This window comes from Hyperolius riggenbachi, chromosome 9, assembly GCF_040937935.1.
Source record: "Hyperolius riggenbachi isolate aHypRig1 chromosome 9, aHypRig1.pri, whole genome shotgun sequence".
Lineage (NCBI taxonomy): Eukaryota > Metazoa > Chordata > Amphibia > Anura > Hyperoliidae > Hyperolius > Hyperolius riggenbachi.
In genome coordinates, this window is record NC_090654.1 from 215635855 (window position 1) to 215650655 (window position 14801).

General features: G+C 44.3%; 1 protein-coding gene across 6 annotated transcripts in view; it reads right to left on the minus strand.

Annotated features, from left to right (window-relative positions):
* SHQ1 (SHQ1, H/ACA ribonucleoprotein assembly factor) overlaps nt 1–14801 on the minus strand; it is a 215177-nt gene that overhangs the window by 10104 nt on the left and 190272 nt on the right. For 5 of the 6 annotated variants that reach the window (XM_068253993.1, XM_068253990.1, XM_068253994.1 and 2 more), the window contains one exon: nt 11495–13877. The exons of the other annotated variant lie outside the window; for it this stretch is intronic. In XM_068253993.1, the coding sequence (XP_068110094.1) occupies nt 13280–13877 (598 nt within the window). In that variant the 3' untranslated portion in view covers nt 11495–13279. Of the gene's footprint in view, nt 1–11494; nt 13878–14801 lie in introns of those variants that run through there. 6 annotated transcript variants of the gene reach the window in all.

Sequence of the window (14801 nt, forward strand, 5' to 3'; positions counted from 1 at the left end):
GCCCCAAGCATCCACCTCTAGTCTGAAGCACAACATAAATACTTGCAGGTACCCCGTAGGACTTCAACATAATCACTACAGTAAGTTCACAAGCACTGTAAATCCTGACAGCTGCTCTCTAACGTGGACCTGCACTCTTGCACAGAACAGAAGGAAAACATAGAGAAATGCACCCTGTATGTATTTAGAGAGTTTAGCCTGTCTAATTCTCCCTCAACTGTGACTAATCATAAGCGGTTATTTGATCACTCAGCTGTGTCAGCTGGCTGCCTCAGCAGGGCAGCTAATTTGTAAGCGCAGGGTGTTAACCCTATTTCTGCTTCCATGAAAGCAGGAAATAGAGCAAATGCAAATGTATTGCAGGATTTGTATCAGCTGTAACAAAGAAATGTTTTTCTTTAAATGTTATTATGCTGTTGCTTACCTTTTAGAGCAGAAAGGACGTTCTGAATTCAGGTCCGCTTTAAATGATTCACTTAAAATGCACAGATCAGTCTCCTTTCTGCAGCCTGCTGCTTCTGACAGATGCTAAGTGATTTTTTTTATCATATACTGTATGACCATATGATCGTTATCTCGTCTTGGGTATAGTTTTGAGGCCAGGAAGCCATGTACAGCAATAAACTGCACAAAGATAAGAGTCTGACAATCCCAGTAGTTTATCACACAGCAATCAGGAGTGAGATACGAGATAAGACAGAGGGAAGCGCTGTAAATAGACAAATATATATAAATTGGTGTAAATGATGTGGCTATGAGAATTACATATGAGTAGTTACCATGTCAGTATACAAGGCTGCAAAGGAGAGTGCATTAATAAAACCCAGGGAACTTCACTTATTAATATTCTTAGCTGGTTCCATTCCTCCTACACAGCCGATTCTGTTTGATTTAATGATTTTGTTTTAACTTACGGTATTTGTTGATCATTAGCAACTGTTTACTATAAATGTTTAATAATGCACTGGATCATATGCCTGCAAAAACTGCGTGCAAATGTACCTGGGAAAGGACTTTTTGTTTTACAGGCAAGAGGTGGTGGCCCCACCAAATATTTTTATTATCATTATGTATATATAAAGCGCACAGTAATTTACAGCTTACACTGAATAATTCATGTCGCTAAATGCCCCCGAGGGAAGGAACCCACTAGAGCGCGGGTTTTTTTCTTTTAGCGTTTAGGGATAGCTTTTAATCGTTAGCGATTTCCCTAAATGCTTTGCTAATGTAAGTGGATGGGACTGATTCTACTAGAGCAATTGCAATTAGGCAAACCACAAATTGCAGGACATGCAGCATTTTAGGAGGGTTTCCATTCTAATGTATAGGAGCAGGGAAATCGCTCCCATTGCGCTACGACAAATCGCTAGCGATTGCAACAGCGCTTTGTAGTGGATCCCAGGTCTCAGTGTAGTACATCCCTATAACAGAGGCTACCAAAAAGCTGGTGCAAGCCCTAATCATATCCCATCCTGACTACTGCAACGTGTACATGAAAAAAGGGCACATAGAAATCCGGGCGCCCAGAAAATGCACTACTATCGGCAAATAACGATAGTAAAATATCAGTAATAAAAACTGATATTTTACTACTGCTAAACATAAACCTATTCTCACACTGAACCCTCCTCTTTACCGATGCCTAACCTTAACCATCCCTAACCCCACTGCTAATGTAAACCATCCCCCCACACAGCTAATTTGAACCACCCCCTCCATGGCTAACTTTAACCAACTCTCCCAAGGCTAATCTTGGGGGGATCCCTTGTGGGGGCGTGCCTCAATATTAGGTAGGAAGAGGTTCACCCCAGTATTAGGTAAACAGAGGTGCCCCCAGTGTTTTGTAGCTAGACGCATCCCCAGCATTTGGTAGGTAGAGGTGCCCCACAGTATTAGTCAGCCAGATATGCCCCCATGCAGAGTCATTTTCTTCCTCCAGAGAGACTCTGCTAGAGCCATGGAGATGGGGACACTGAAAAGGAAGGGAGATTGCATCACTGGAGTGCAGAGAGGTGTTTAAGGGGCCCGTGCTGGGCGCCCTTGTCGCTGGACGTTTCCACAAGGGTCGAAGCAGCTGCCTCGGTTGCTTTGTGGGTTAAACAACCTTGCCTCCCGCTCCTCTGAAAGTGGCCCTCTTAGTCAATCCCTCCACTGGCTGCCAAATACCCAAAGAATCAAAGTCAGACTACTAACCCTCTCATACAAAGCTATCCATTAGTTGTCCTCTTCATACACTTCCACAATAATCTCAAGATACTATCTCTCCAAATGCCTTAATTTCTCCCATGAAACCCTCCTGGAGGCTTCCTTTATTGGACAGCTTTTTTTCATTTGGCAGTGTTATTGGCCTGATGAAGCAGGCTCAGACCTGCGAAACAGGTTGCCTGTGCTAAATAAAAACCCTTTGTTTACACAAAGATGTTGTTACTGAGGTAAGCCACCTAATGTTCTCAATTTTATCTCTTTTTAAATATTTTTATTAACACCAGGGCGCCTTTCCCATAATTGTGCTTATATACCCCCCAACAGTTTCTGTTGGAGGGGTCTAGACAGACCACAGTGGAAACCTGTCAGTTTTACTAAGGAGAGCGACTGTATCCATGTCCAGTTGGGCCACCCAGAGTGGAGTCCGGTTTGTTGTCACCACCTGCTTCCTTTGATCGGTTGCCCCTTTGCAACCCGCTTTTGTGAGTAGAACACCATTTCACCTTCAGGCTATTTCTGCTTTCAAACATACGGCACTATTGGGCTCCCGTTTTTTGTTTCCTAGATTTTTTTTCTCTAGGGTGTCAAGACACCCTCACTCCTTCACAGGTTTGGTGGTGGGTCTTGAAAAGAAAATCTATGGATAGAGACAAACCTCTACAGGCTAGACAATGGCACCTTGACTGCCATTAGGTATCGGAGTGATAAATCCAATAGAACACCTCTGTAACATAATCTCTCGGTACTGCCAACTTGCACCTCAGACTGTCCAAGAGCTCATTGATGCCCTGGTCCAAATCTGGGAGGAGATCATCAGGACACCATCTATTGTCTCATTATGAGAATGCCCGAATGTCGTCAGGCAATGTCCATACTATAGTCACAGTATAATGTTCATGCTGTAGTCTAGGGACAGTTTGAGGGAAGGTCAGTCAACCTACCGTTATGCTGTAGTTACTCATTTTGTTTATGACAAAGTGAAAAAGATGTGTACACTCCAGTGCAAGTTGTATGCAGGTAATTGATTCAAGGCAACATTTACCTTTTGTAATTTATAAACTTAAAGTGAACCTCCAGACTAAAAACCTACTCAGCAGAACTGAAAAGGCTTGGTGTTTCTTTAACAGTTTCAAGGCATCAGAACTTTGGTTTTCTTACCAAAGCATCATTTTTAGCTGCATTTTTAGCAAAGCTCCGCCTATCAAAGAAAAAAAGCCCAGGCTTTTTTTCACTGATGCTGTGCAGAGCATGATGGGATTTCCTATGTTGTGATTCACGTTGCCTAGCAACTGGGAGAGGTGCTCAGGACACAGGACAGTTGGAATGCTCCCTGTCACCTCCTTTCCGGAGCAGTGCTTTTCAGCGCTGCTAGATTTGGGCGCAGCCAGCGCCGCCATAGACTGTAATGGGAATCAGTCTATAGCGGCACTCAGTGAGTAATGTCGGCTCCGTCAGAAGACAGAGCCGAAGTTGCTTAAAAAACACAATAATTCGGCCTCCAGCAATCGCTGGAAGCCGCATTATTTCATTCCCCCACTATCCATGGCGGCCTGGAGGGGAAATAGTAATTAAATCGGCCCGGACTTGGGCAGAAGCAGGATCAGCCATATAGCGCTGTATCCTGCGCCCAAGTCTACCGGCGCCGATTTCAAATGTACTCCTCCTTTCAACCAAAAAGATGGCTACCATCATGAAATCAATCATTTGACTGTTCTTTTAAAACAGTGTGGGTAAGAGATTATATTACCTATCTATTTTAATTAACATAACTAATGTAACTTAATGACAGTATGTTTGTTTAGGCTGGAGTTCCTCTTTAAAGGCAAACATTGCAGGTGGGAAAAGTAGGTGCTTTCCTGTATTTATCACTAATTTATCTCAAATAGCTAAATTACAATCAGGTGCAAATGATTGCATCATCACAAGGCCACATTTCTGACCTATTTGGGGCCACAGGCAAGATAACAAGTATCCCTACAAACACTGATGAGGAGAGGGGTGAAGAATGTGTGTGAGCAACCCTAATGCAGAAACTAAGCCATGGATTACACTTCAACAACACAATGCAGACCGCACATGTATTTCCTCTAAATAAAATAATTAAAACATAAATCAGTAATGCAGAGGTTGCAGTTTCTTGTCCTGCACTGCAGATGGTGCCCAGGGTTTTTGCCTAAATGGCCTATGCCTATAAACAACCATGACACATTATAAGAGAAGATCTTGCTGGAAGGTGTTTATTCAAACCTCTAGGCATTTCGTCCGATTTTACTTTGTTGTTAAATATGTGGTATAACCAGATTATGTATGTTAAACTGCACACATCAATTAGAAAAAAGCTGCATAAATTATTCTGGGAGGAGTGTCAGGAGGAAACTTCAATACTACGACTACTCCAGGGCACTATGGCCAAATCTTTGTCCAGAAATTTCCAAGTTTGCCTGTGGATACTACTAACAACTAGGATTTCTGTAACATTTGCCTTTTGTGTTGAAGGAAGGAGAAAAAGAGGCACTGTGACCTTAAACACCTTTTATTCTCTCAGACAGGCATTACATACAGCGGTTCGAAGTGGGGGTTAGGTGGCTGGCCTGACCTTTGGCATAAGATCCATCAGGTTCTGTGCCGACATTGGTCAGTGCTTGCCATAGATCCCCGGATCGGGCCTCTCGTCGGAGAAAGACAACTTATGGTGGCCCGACAGGCACCAAATCTGAGGGATCGCTTAGTTCATTCGGATTTAACCCCAAAGCGGAATTGGTTACAGAATAGGATACCCAATGGGATGCACAAGTGTGGTGGATGTACTGCTTGTGAATTTGTGGATGTGACTAGAACTTTCAAAGCCCCCCAACAAGAAAAAGTATGGGAGATAAGGAGCTTTATCAACTGCAACTCCGAATGGACTGTATACATGATTCAATGTCCATGCCCAAAGTTCTACGTGGGGATGACGACTCGAAAGTTAAAGACCCGTATATCGGAGCACTTAAGCAATATCACATGTGGAATGAAACCTAATGGAGAATATCGTAGCTCCCTGACGGAGCACTTCTGCTTAGTACATGTACTAACAGAAAAATCTAACAGAAAATTGTATGGTGTGTACTAGGCATTATGCTGGGAATACACGTTACCGGTTTCTGCGTTCAATTCTCCGCACGATTTGTTAGCCATTCGATTCCGCGCTCGATTCTCTTATCTTCCGCTCGTTTTTCTTATCTTTTTTCCATTCACTTATATGAGAAATTGAGTGGAACAGAATCGAGCGGAGAATCGGACATGTTGGAATTTATAGATCGTGCGGAGAATCGAACGCGGACACCGTAACGTGTATTCCCAGCATTACACCTAAAAATCCTGGGAGTGGAAATGTTATGGGGTGGAGCTGCTTTACTGCATGGAAGCCTGGACAACTCACCATCACAGAACTCGTAAATTTAGAGGATGCGTGAAGATAATCTGAGACTATTTGTCTGTGGACCAAAACTGGACATTGCAGCATGACAAAAGGTGCCCACTAATGATACAATCTTACCACTTCTGAGGAATATGAAGAACTACCTAAAGTATTAATTTAAAATTATATACACTCAGTTTACTCTTCTACTACATAACTTGGCAAGATTGTACAATCAAGATTGCATCATTAGCAGGCACCTGAAAGGTTATACGAGCTGGAGGGGGGATAAGATTAGATTTACTTTCCTAGCAGTCAGGTCCCTTGCTGTAGTTCCGCTGCGATCCAGGGTCCAGCTGTCCCCTCTGAAATATCCCGGACCACAGGTGTGGTTGCGGGCTACTGCTCACGTGTGGGTACATTTGTGTTCCCTTGGCCGGTAGCATTCTGCACTGGCACAGTTTAAAGCGATACTGCAGGGGGGCCTGGAGAAAATGAGTTGAACGTACCCGGGGCTTCTAACGGTCCCCCGCAGACATCCTGTGCCCGCGCAGCCACTCACCGATGCTCCGGCCCCGCCTCCGGTTCACTTCTGGAATTTCAGACTTTAAAGTCTGAAAACCACTGCGCCTGCGTTGCCATGTCCTCAATCCCGCTGATGTCACCAGGAACCTACTGCGCAGACACAGACCATACTGGGCCTGCGCAGTATGCTCCTGGTGACATCAGCGGGATCAAGAACACGGCAACGCAGGCGCAGTGGTTTTCAGACTTTAAAGTCTGAAATTCCAGAAGTGAACCGGAGGCGGGGCCAGAGCATTGGTGAGTGGCTGCACCAACACAGGATGTCTGCGAGGGACCAATAGAAGCCCCGTGTAAGTTCAACTCATTTTCCCCCGACCGCCCAACAGTGTCCCTTTAAGCCTTTGTGAGCTGTGCAAGTGCAGAAAGCTCCAGACCATGGGACCACGATTAAAGGAGGTACGCGGACACGCCCATGAATGCGCAATCCTGTCAATATTTGACAGATTCCATCATTTTGATTGAATCTGCAAAAATGTACACCACAAACATGACTCAGATGGGGAGTGCACAGCTCCACACATATTCAATACATTTGATGGTGAACTCTATTGGAAAATCTGTGTCTAGTGTGTGGAAGAATTTGATCCCTCTCACATCAGGTTTGATCTGAGAGGGATCTGATTGTCAAATCTGGTGACCATATATAAGTGTATGGCCTACTTTAGAGGTTACTGTGAAAATAGGTTAAAATTATTTTTTGTTTCAAAGACATAACCAGGATAATAATATGCAAACTGGGATTGTTGCTGGAAACTCCCTCACCTATGACCTTTTACATATTCTTACCCATCCTTAAAGTAACCTAGAGACCAAAGAATAGAAAGAATCGATACTTACCCGGGCTTCCTCTAGCCCCATAAGCATGTCTGAGTCCCTTGCCATCCTTGTGTGGTCTGCCGCCCAGCCGCAATCAGCCCCGGTAACCGGCTCAGTTGCGTCAGTCGGGGTCTTCTGCGCATGCTGGAGGAAGCCCCGGGTAAGTATTGATTCTTTCTATTCTTTGGTCTCTGGTACACTGTAAATATAATGGATCACTCACCAGTAGGGAATTCTAGGGATTCCAGAAGCTCAGCCGGCCTTAGGCCTCTTTCACATAGTCTGTTGATATTGGTACAACCACTGCCTGTTTCATGTTCCTGAAGATGTAGTAGGACAGACCGTAGTGTGATATCTATCCCCTACAAATACATCTGAGCAGACAGCTGTCTTCTAACCACACAGTATCATGCACATTTGAACCATGAAACAGGTATTTGGTTCACGGTTTTACTTTGATACACAGTTTATATTCAGCTATACTATTTATCTTGTTCACTTTTCTGAGGTTTAGTTGGGTTTTAGTGCTGTCCTGCAAAGGATCACATGACAGCTTAAACTCAACAGGACAGGCTGCTACCACTAACAGGGATCTACTGAGCCCAATCGAGTTCCAGTGTTGATTGGACTTCTTGGTTTGAATACCCAGTCATGCCCACTAATCCACTCCCATGTATCTTCATGCCTGGTGTTCCCAGAGACAGGAAAAGAACAGCAATAAAACATATTTATTGCGTTCTCTTTTACTACTGAAGAGATTTCTTGCCAAGACAAGAAGTGGGGTAAATCCTCTTAATCTGCGCACTAACGATCCAATTTCCCAGACGATCGACTGTACGATCCTGATTGTTGCGATAGATTGTAAATTACTATTTGGGCTCACCAACATAAGGGTAAATAAGAAGAAATCTGACTAAAAGAATCAGGCCAATATTCAGATTGATGGAACGGTCAAAAGAACTATTGTTCATTGTTGATCAACACCAATAACGATACCCGATATGTTCAATTGTACAGTCAATCATTCGGGAGACTACGTTAATGGTATCTACTTTAATGGTATTCAGGATAGTACTGCTAATAGGCATCTTTAAATGGGGTGCAGATAACAATAAAAAATCCAGGCAAGGTTCTAACTCCCTTGTGCGCTATTCGGAGCTAAAATGAAATGTTTCCTGGACTTAGGCTCTAAGGCTGAATACTCACCTCACAAGGCAGGAAGATGGATCCCAGCGATGTCCCACAATGACAAGCGTCCCCCGATCCATTTTCCTGCCGGCAGGTATACGCGACGGCAGATGACAGGTGCAAACGAGAGTTCAAGCGATTACAGTACTTTGCGCAGAAGTCGTCTGGGATCTTAATGTGCTTTGCCTTCTGAAAACAGAAGGTATTTGCAATAATTCAGCTAATTCAGTGAACATCTGTAGTTATCCACAATGCACCACTACTGAATAAGCAAATTATCTCTTTATGTCCCTGAAGCCAGGCTTACATCCAGAACCGCTGGTGTAGAACAAGCCTATAGCTTTACATTTTACACAGCCACATTAACCCCACGTGCAGACAGCCTGTTTCGGACTTTTGGTCCTCCTTAGAGCATGGCAGGGATTGATGTGGCTCTATGGGATAGGGCTTGGACCAGATCCAATTCACCGTGATGGTTGTTGTCACCACGCTTATACTCGCGTTTCAGTACCCACGTTGCGAGATCGCATAAATAATCACTCGTCGCTTAAAAAAAATTGTCGGAAAAATTGTATAGTGGGTGCGGGCCTTAATTCGAGTGAGCTGTTCTTTCAGCACATTCAGAAAAAAAAAACCAGCAGCAGAAGTACATTTTTACATAAAGCTAGGAAAATATATTCCAGGCTGTGCTGCAGGCGGTAAATGGCACCCTCTCAAGTAAAATGACAAATTAGAAGGCTGGGAGATTGGCCGTGGTAAATCGGGCGCCGGCACAGGCTCCCGCTCTGCCTTGGCTGGCTGGTAATTGCCGGCAGCACTCGGCGCTCTCCGCGTCCCCTCCAGCTTATCTCCGCCAGCAGTTGCCGTTCCTTATCTCGCAGACAAATGGCCTGCGCAGCAAACTCAAACAGCATGAACATTTATCTCCCTGACACGCGTGTCCCTGTTTGTTTTCCGCAGCCTTGAGACATCGGCTCAATCTTCCAACATTATTTAAGACTCGCCTGCCAGGCTCCCCCGCTCGCTCTTCCGAGGTATTAATCAATTCCTGAGGTGCGTTTATCACGCCGGGTAATAAATCCGCACCTAATCAATGCCTATCTGGCGCTGACAGTGACGGAAGTCTCCGGGAACAGGAACTTTGGGAAAGCAGGAACGATGCATGGCTGCCGAGAGGCTTTGTCCCTTAATCCTGCTCCTCGCACGTCCGCTTAGACAATGTCGCTCTTCCTGCTATCAAAGAGAATAGAAAAGGAGTCAATAATATTGATCGTCTGCAAAGGATTCTTATTATTCCAGAGGAAGTCATTCTCCCAGAATCCCGAGTGCCACAGCTTGACATGTGTACTCAGCAGCAGCAGGGACATTAAAGCAGAAATAAAGACAGCAGGCCAGCATACAGCAAAGTCATAGTAGAAACACTGTTTAAAGCCACACATTTTTTTCTACACTGGAGCAGGCACTCACTTGCAGAGTTTGTTTTATCTATAGATAGGCTAACAGAGTAGCCTTTTAAGGGTATCTGGTGGATGAAATTTGGGTGAAACCTCAGGGACCAGGATGGAAAAAAGGAACAGAGAACAGCAGGAGCACTAAATAGCGTATTTTCAGGCAATGGGATAAAATGGAGACACAAATACAAAATTGGGTTGCTGATAGGCAACCACAGCATCAAGTAAGTGGAAAATACCATTTTCATGTGCATAGGAAATCTTCTCCTGGAGTTGTTCGGTCACACACCAAAAAAAATCAAAGAACCCCTTGATACATATCACAGGGGACACCCCTGGGGGGAGGGGAGAACTGTACACAAATTGGAAGGCACCCCAATTCTAAGTGGATGAGACAGTCTTACCTCAGACTGAAGGTATAGACATTTAATTTTACTTTGATTGATACCAGAAAGGATGACACGTTTCGTGTGACCTGCTCACTTCTTCAGGTGTATAGTAGTGTTTTAATGCAGCTGCATGCATGGGCGTGGACCACATGTCTATTTTTTACCAGGAGTCCAGAAACTGTCAACTTTCTGCCCCGCAGACTGTCATTTCTACAGACTGCAATCTTCTCACACAGATTTGGTCTGTGCTTTCCCTCTTTGCAGCCAGAACTACAGTAACATGTTCAGAGTGCAAGGGGACATTGCACCCCAAATTATATCTATTGTATATTATTGATGGCTTGCTGATGGATCCCAAACGCCTATTTCGCTACAATAAATTCTATGGTACTTTACAAAGCTTCCTTAGGTTGAGACATATTCCTAGACTTTCATTGGACTCTATGGGGTTGATTCACATTAATTGTAAGGAGAGCTAATGCATGAGATAAACAAGAAGAGCTAATTCATGAGATAACCAGATAAGAAGAGATAAATGTTCTCCCATGCGGCCCTTATATGCTTCACCCTTGGGGGTGGAGCCATGTCACCTGTCCCACAATGTTACCCTGTAGATGTATCTCTAACTCTCGCCCATGATTCCCCAGCCCTCATCCATGCTACCCAAATTCTCACCCATGCTACCCAAGCTCACGGCTCCCCGGGACAAAGCCTTGTGTCTTGCCAACGGGATAAATACCAACCACGTGGCCAGCACTCCATCCTAAAAGGTCAGTGAGCTGAGTAAGGGAGTGACAGCACATGGCACCACTCGGCGCTCCCTTCTAATAAGGCAAAGCAAGTCTCAATCGCTCAAAGAGGGCAGTCACCAGAAAGGCAAGTGGAAAGAGGGTGAGCGGGAGGGGTGATTAGATGGTATTTTTAGATCTGCGCTAATATGATAATTAGACCTGTGCCTAGAGGGAGAGAACATTTGGGTACTTACCTAAGTAGTGGGAAGCCTCTTGATGGTGCATACACTTCCCAGAACCTCCTGGGGCCAACCACTGCTGCACAGGGCCCTCTTTTTCTTTGTGGCCATGCTCCCGTCCATGTATGAGCACATCCGTGCAGCACATGTGGGACTATGGGCCTCTGCATGCCCAGTAGAACGAAGCTGCTCTTGTACAAAGGGAAAAGCCAGCTTCATTGCACTGGGCTTGCGTGGTCCGTTATCACATATGTGCAATACGGACGCACTGATACATTGATGCGCTCCGCAGCCACCATAACATATTCCACAAGCTCTTGTAAAATATGTTCTAACAGACCCAGCACTGGAACAGGGTGCTCAAGGAGGATGGTGGAAGCCTCTGAAGTGACACCAGGGGTAGGGAACCTGAGGTTCCTACTAATGCAGTATCTTTTTTTTTTTTTTTTTATGTGTATTCCGCTTCAGGTATGCATTAAAGGCAATATACTTTTTAGCTTATTTCTTTATTGTGTATTATTTAATATTAAAAAACATATAAAAGATTACATATATTACTCACACAGTGTTCCACATACTAATATGTGGTGAGGTTTTGTGAGCAGAAGAATGTGTTGCTTTATTGCTGCAGTAATGATGTCTTGAAAATCATATACACACTGTGATTGCTTTAGGTGACAGTTTGCCACCAATACCCTTGCAGACAAGCTTGTTGTACTTTCTGCTGAGCAGCATGTATTGTGGTGTGAGGAGAGTGACTCGAGCACACAAGCAAATAAATATACCACAGCCAACTGCCGAAAAGTATATAGTTGCCCAAAACGAACAGAAATTATTGTTTTCAGTTACCTTAAAGAGACTCCGTAACAAAAATTGCATCCTGTTTTTTATCATCCTACAAGTTCCAAAAGCTATTCTAATGTGTTCTGGCTTACTGCAGCACTTTCTACTATGACAGTCTCTGTAATAAATCAATGCATCTTTCCCCTGTCAGACTTGTCGGCCTGTGTCTGGAAGGCTGCCAAGTTCTTCAGTGTTGTGGTTCTGCTATGAACTCCCCCTTCTGGCCCCTCTCTGCACACTGCCTGTGTAATATTTAGGATTAAAGCAGCTTCTCTCTTCTCTCTTATCTTTTACAAGCTGGATAAATCATCCTCTGAGCTGGCTGGGCTTTCACCTACTGAGGAATTACAAAAAAGGGCAAAGCTGTTTGCAGGAAGAAAAGAGCAGCCTGAAACTTCAGTGCATGGGGGAAAGAAACACACAAATGATCTCTTGAGATTCAAAAGGAATGCTGTATACAGCCTGCTTGTGTATGGATGTATTTTCTATGTGTGGACATACTGTACATCAACCTACTTCCTGTTTTGGTGGCCATTTTGTTTGTTTATAAACAAACTTTTTAAAACTGTTTTTAACCACTTTTAATGCGGCGAGGAGCGGCGAAATTGTGACAGAGGGTAATAGGAGATGTCCCCTAACGCACTGGTATGTTTACTTTTGTGCGATTTTAACAATACAGATTCTCTTTAATCTGTCTACTCTATATAAAGCCTAAAGAGGAACTTTAACTTCATTCCAATCAGTAGCGGATACCCACTATCCAACGAGAAATCGTTGCCTTTTTTGAATAAATCAACAGGATATGGGGGAGGGGGGTTGGGGTCTGAATTGCAGCTTGCTGTCTGTGAAACTTGTTGCATTGTGGGAAATAATGGCTGTTTCCGACTGCCAAGCAAGCAATATCTCCCTCTGTGCAGTGATAAATTTCGGAATGTAAATCGGGGAGAGGAAAGATTTTACAGTGGGCAGCAAACACTGAGCACTTCTTGCACAGCTCTGTCTGCATCCCTCTGAACCGCTTGATAAAACTGATCCAAGCAGCAGAGCCTTCAGTTACCTTTCTTAGAGTGCTTTGAGTCACCTGATCAAATGATTAAACCAAGATCTTTAGCTGCAGAAGCCTCCTTTGGCACAGAGAGCTGACACTGCTAAGCTATCAGGCGGTATATTTAGATTTGTGGCCGCCTTTGGGCCTTGAATACTACATTACCAAATAATTTGTTATTTATACTCTTGTCCATGTAACGGTTAACAGTCTGCCAGCCTTTTATGGCTGTTCTGATTCACTTAGGAAATTGATTGGATGGCCAGGAACACGTCTCCCGCATTAATGAAGTATCCCAAGAACAAGACCATCATTTATCCTTAATGAAAACCCATCCAGAGCACTCGCTGCGGGTCACGCGCTCTTTAACGAGAGAGGCGGGAGGGATCAGTCAATAGGTAATGCAGTGTCGCTGTCTCCTGAATGCTGTATGATCAGGAAGGGATTGCTGTGAGGAGTCACCTCTAAGAAGTCAGTGACGAGCCTGCTTAGCTCAGTACATCCTGGATGTTGGATGGGGCCGTCTGTCTCTGTCCTGTCTGGGGATCTGTCAGCAGTATTCTCATTGTGCCCAGAGGGGATCTCGGAGCCAGTAATTGCTGTCTGCACCTTGGCGTCTTGCATGCTAACAGATGTGAGGTTTGTGGCAGGATCTGCACTTGCAGCTGTGTCAGGTTGGCTGGGTGGTATATCTACCACCTCTATGAGGGTTTTCTCACACACGTCCTGAGCCTCTGCTTCCTCATCACTGCTGCTGCTCTCCTCCTCGTTGGATGAAGTGTACTCCGATGAAGAACTGCTGGAGGTTTCAGAGGTAATGATGGCTGTGGGCTGCCTGGGGACGCTGCCTGGTGTCTGAAGCGATTCTTCTTCCTCTTGTACCTGACGTGCTGCCTCCTCCAGGTCTTCCAACTCAAAGCCCAGATCGCCTTTGGTGAGGCTGACTGCCTGCAGCAAGTCCGCCAGGCCCACCACTTTCTTCGATCTGACCAAGAAAGAAGAAATGTTAAATAAGATCACTTGAAACCTAAACACACGCAAATATTCAATGAATGCAGAATTCCAGCTTTTTGATGCGGGCCTGAACGCAGAACTTCTTCTCTGCTCTAAACGAAAAGCAACAGCATAATAACCTTTACAGAAAAACATTTTGTTACAGCTGATACAAATCGTACAAATAAATCTGCAGTGTTTCTACTTCCTGCTTACATGAAAGCAGACATTGTTAACATCCTGTACTTTCAAATGAGCTTATCTGCCATGGCAGTCAGGTGACACAGGGAGAGATCAAATTCCAACTTGTGATTAGGCAGGCTAAACTCTCTGAAATACATAAAGGGTGCATTTCTCTGTGTTTTCCTTCTGTCCTGTGCAGAGTTCAGGTCAACTTTAAAAGGCATTCACCTGCTTGCTGATAAACCCAAGAACAACAAGTGCAATAAAATAAAAGTCGCTGTTGTCATGGAAGAGCCATGAAAGACACAATCGTAATCAGTTTTCTGCACCGATTGTGGTTAACGGGACAATCCAAATTGGATGTGTACTCCTACTGGGAGAAGATGAATCCACAGTGACAATCGCTGCACACTATGTCACAGCATGCCACAGACTGAGAGGAGCATAACAGAACTGTTAACCTAAAAATGTCCACAGACTGCTTAGCCATTGTCCCCCCTACCCCACCCCCTCCCATGTCCCCTATTTCCCCTTGCTTTGGCAATACCTGTAATGAATCTTGGTCATGCCAATAAAGCTATCTTTGATTTGATTTGGAAGCCAACAATAGCTTTGACTCGTCAGAAGACCAGACTTGCTTACTCCACTGAGAGTAGATTGAAAATAGATGCAATGTATGATTTTTGCTTGTTTAAGGAATACTGTACCTAGGATAGTTATGGGAGTTATATAA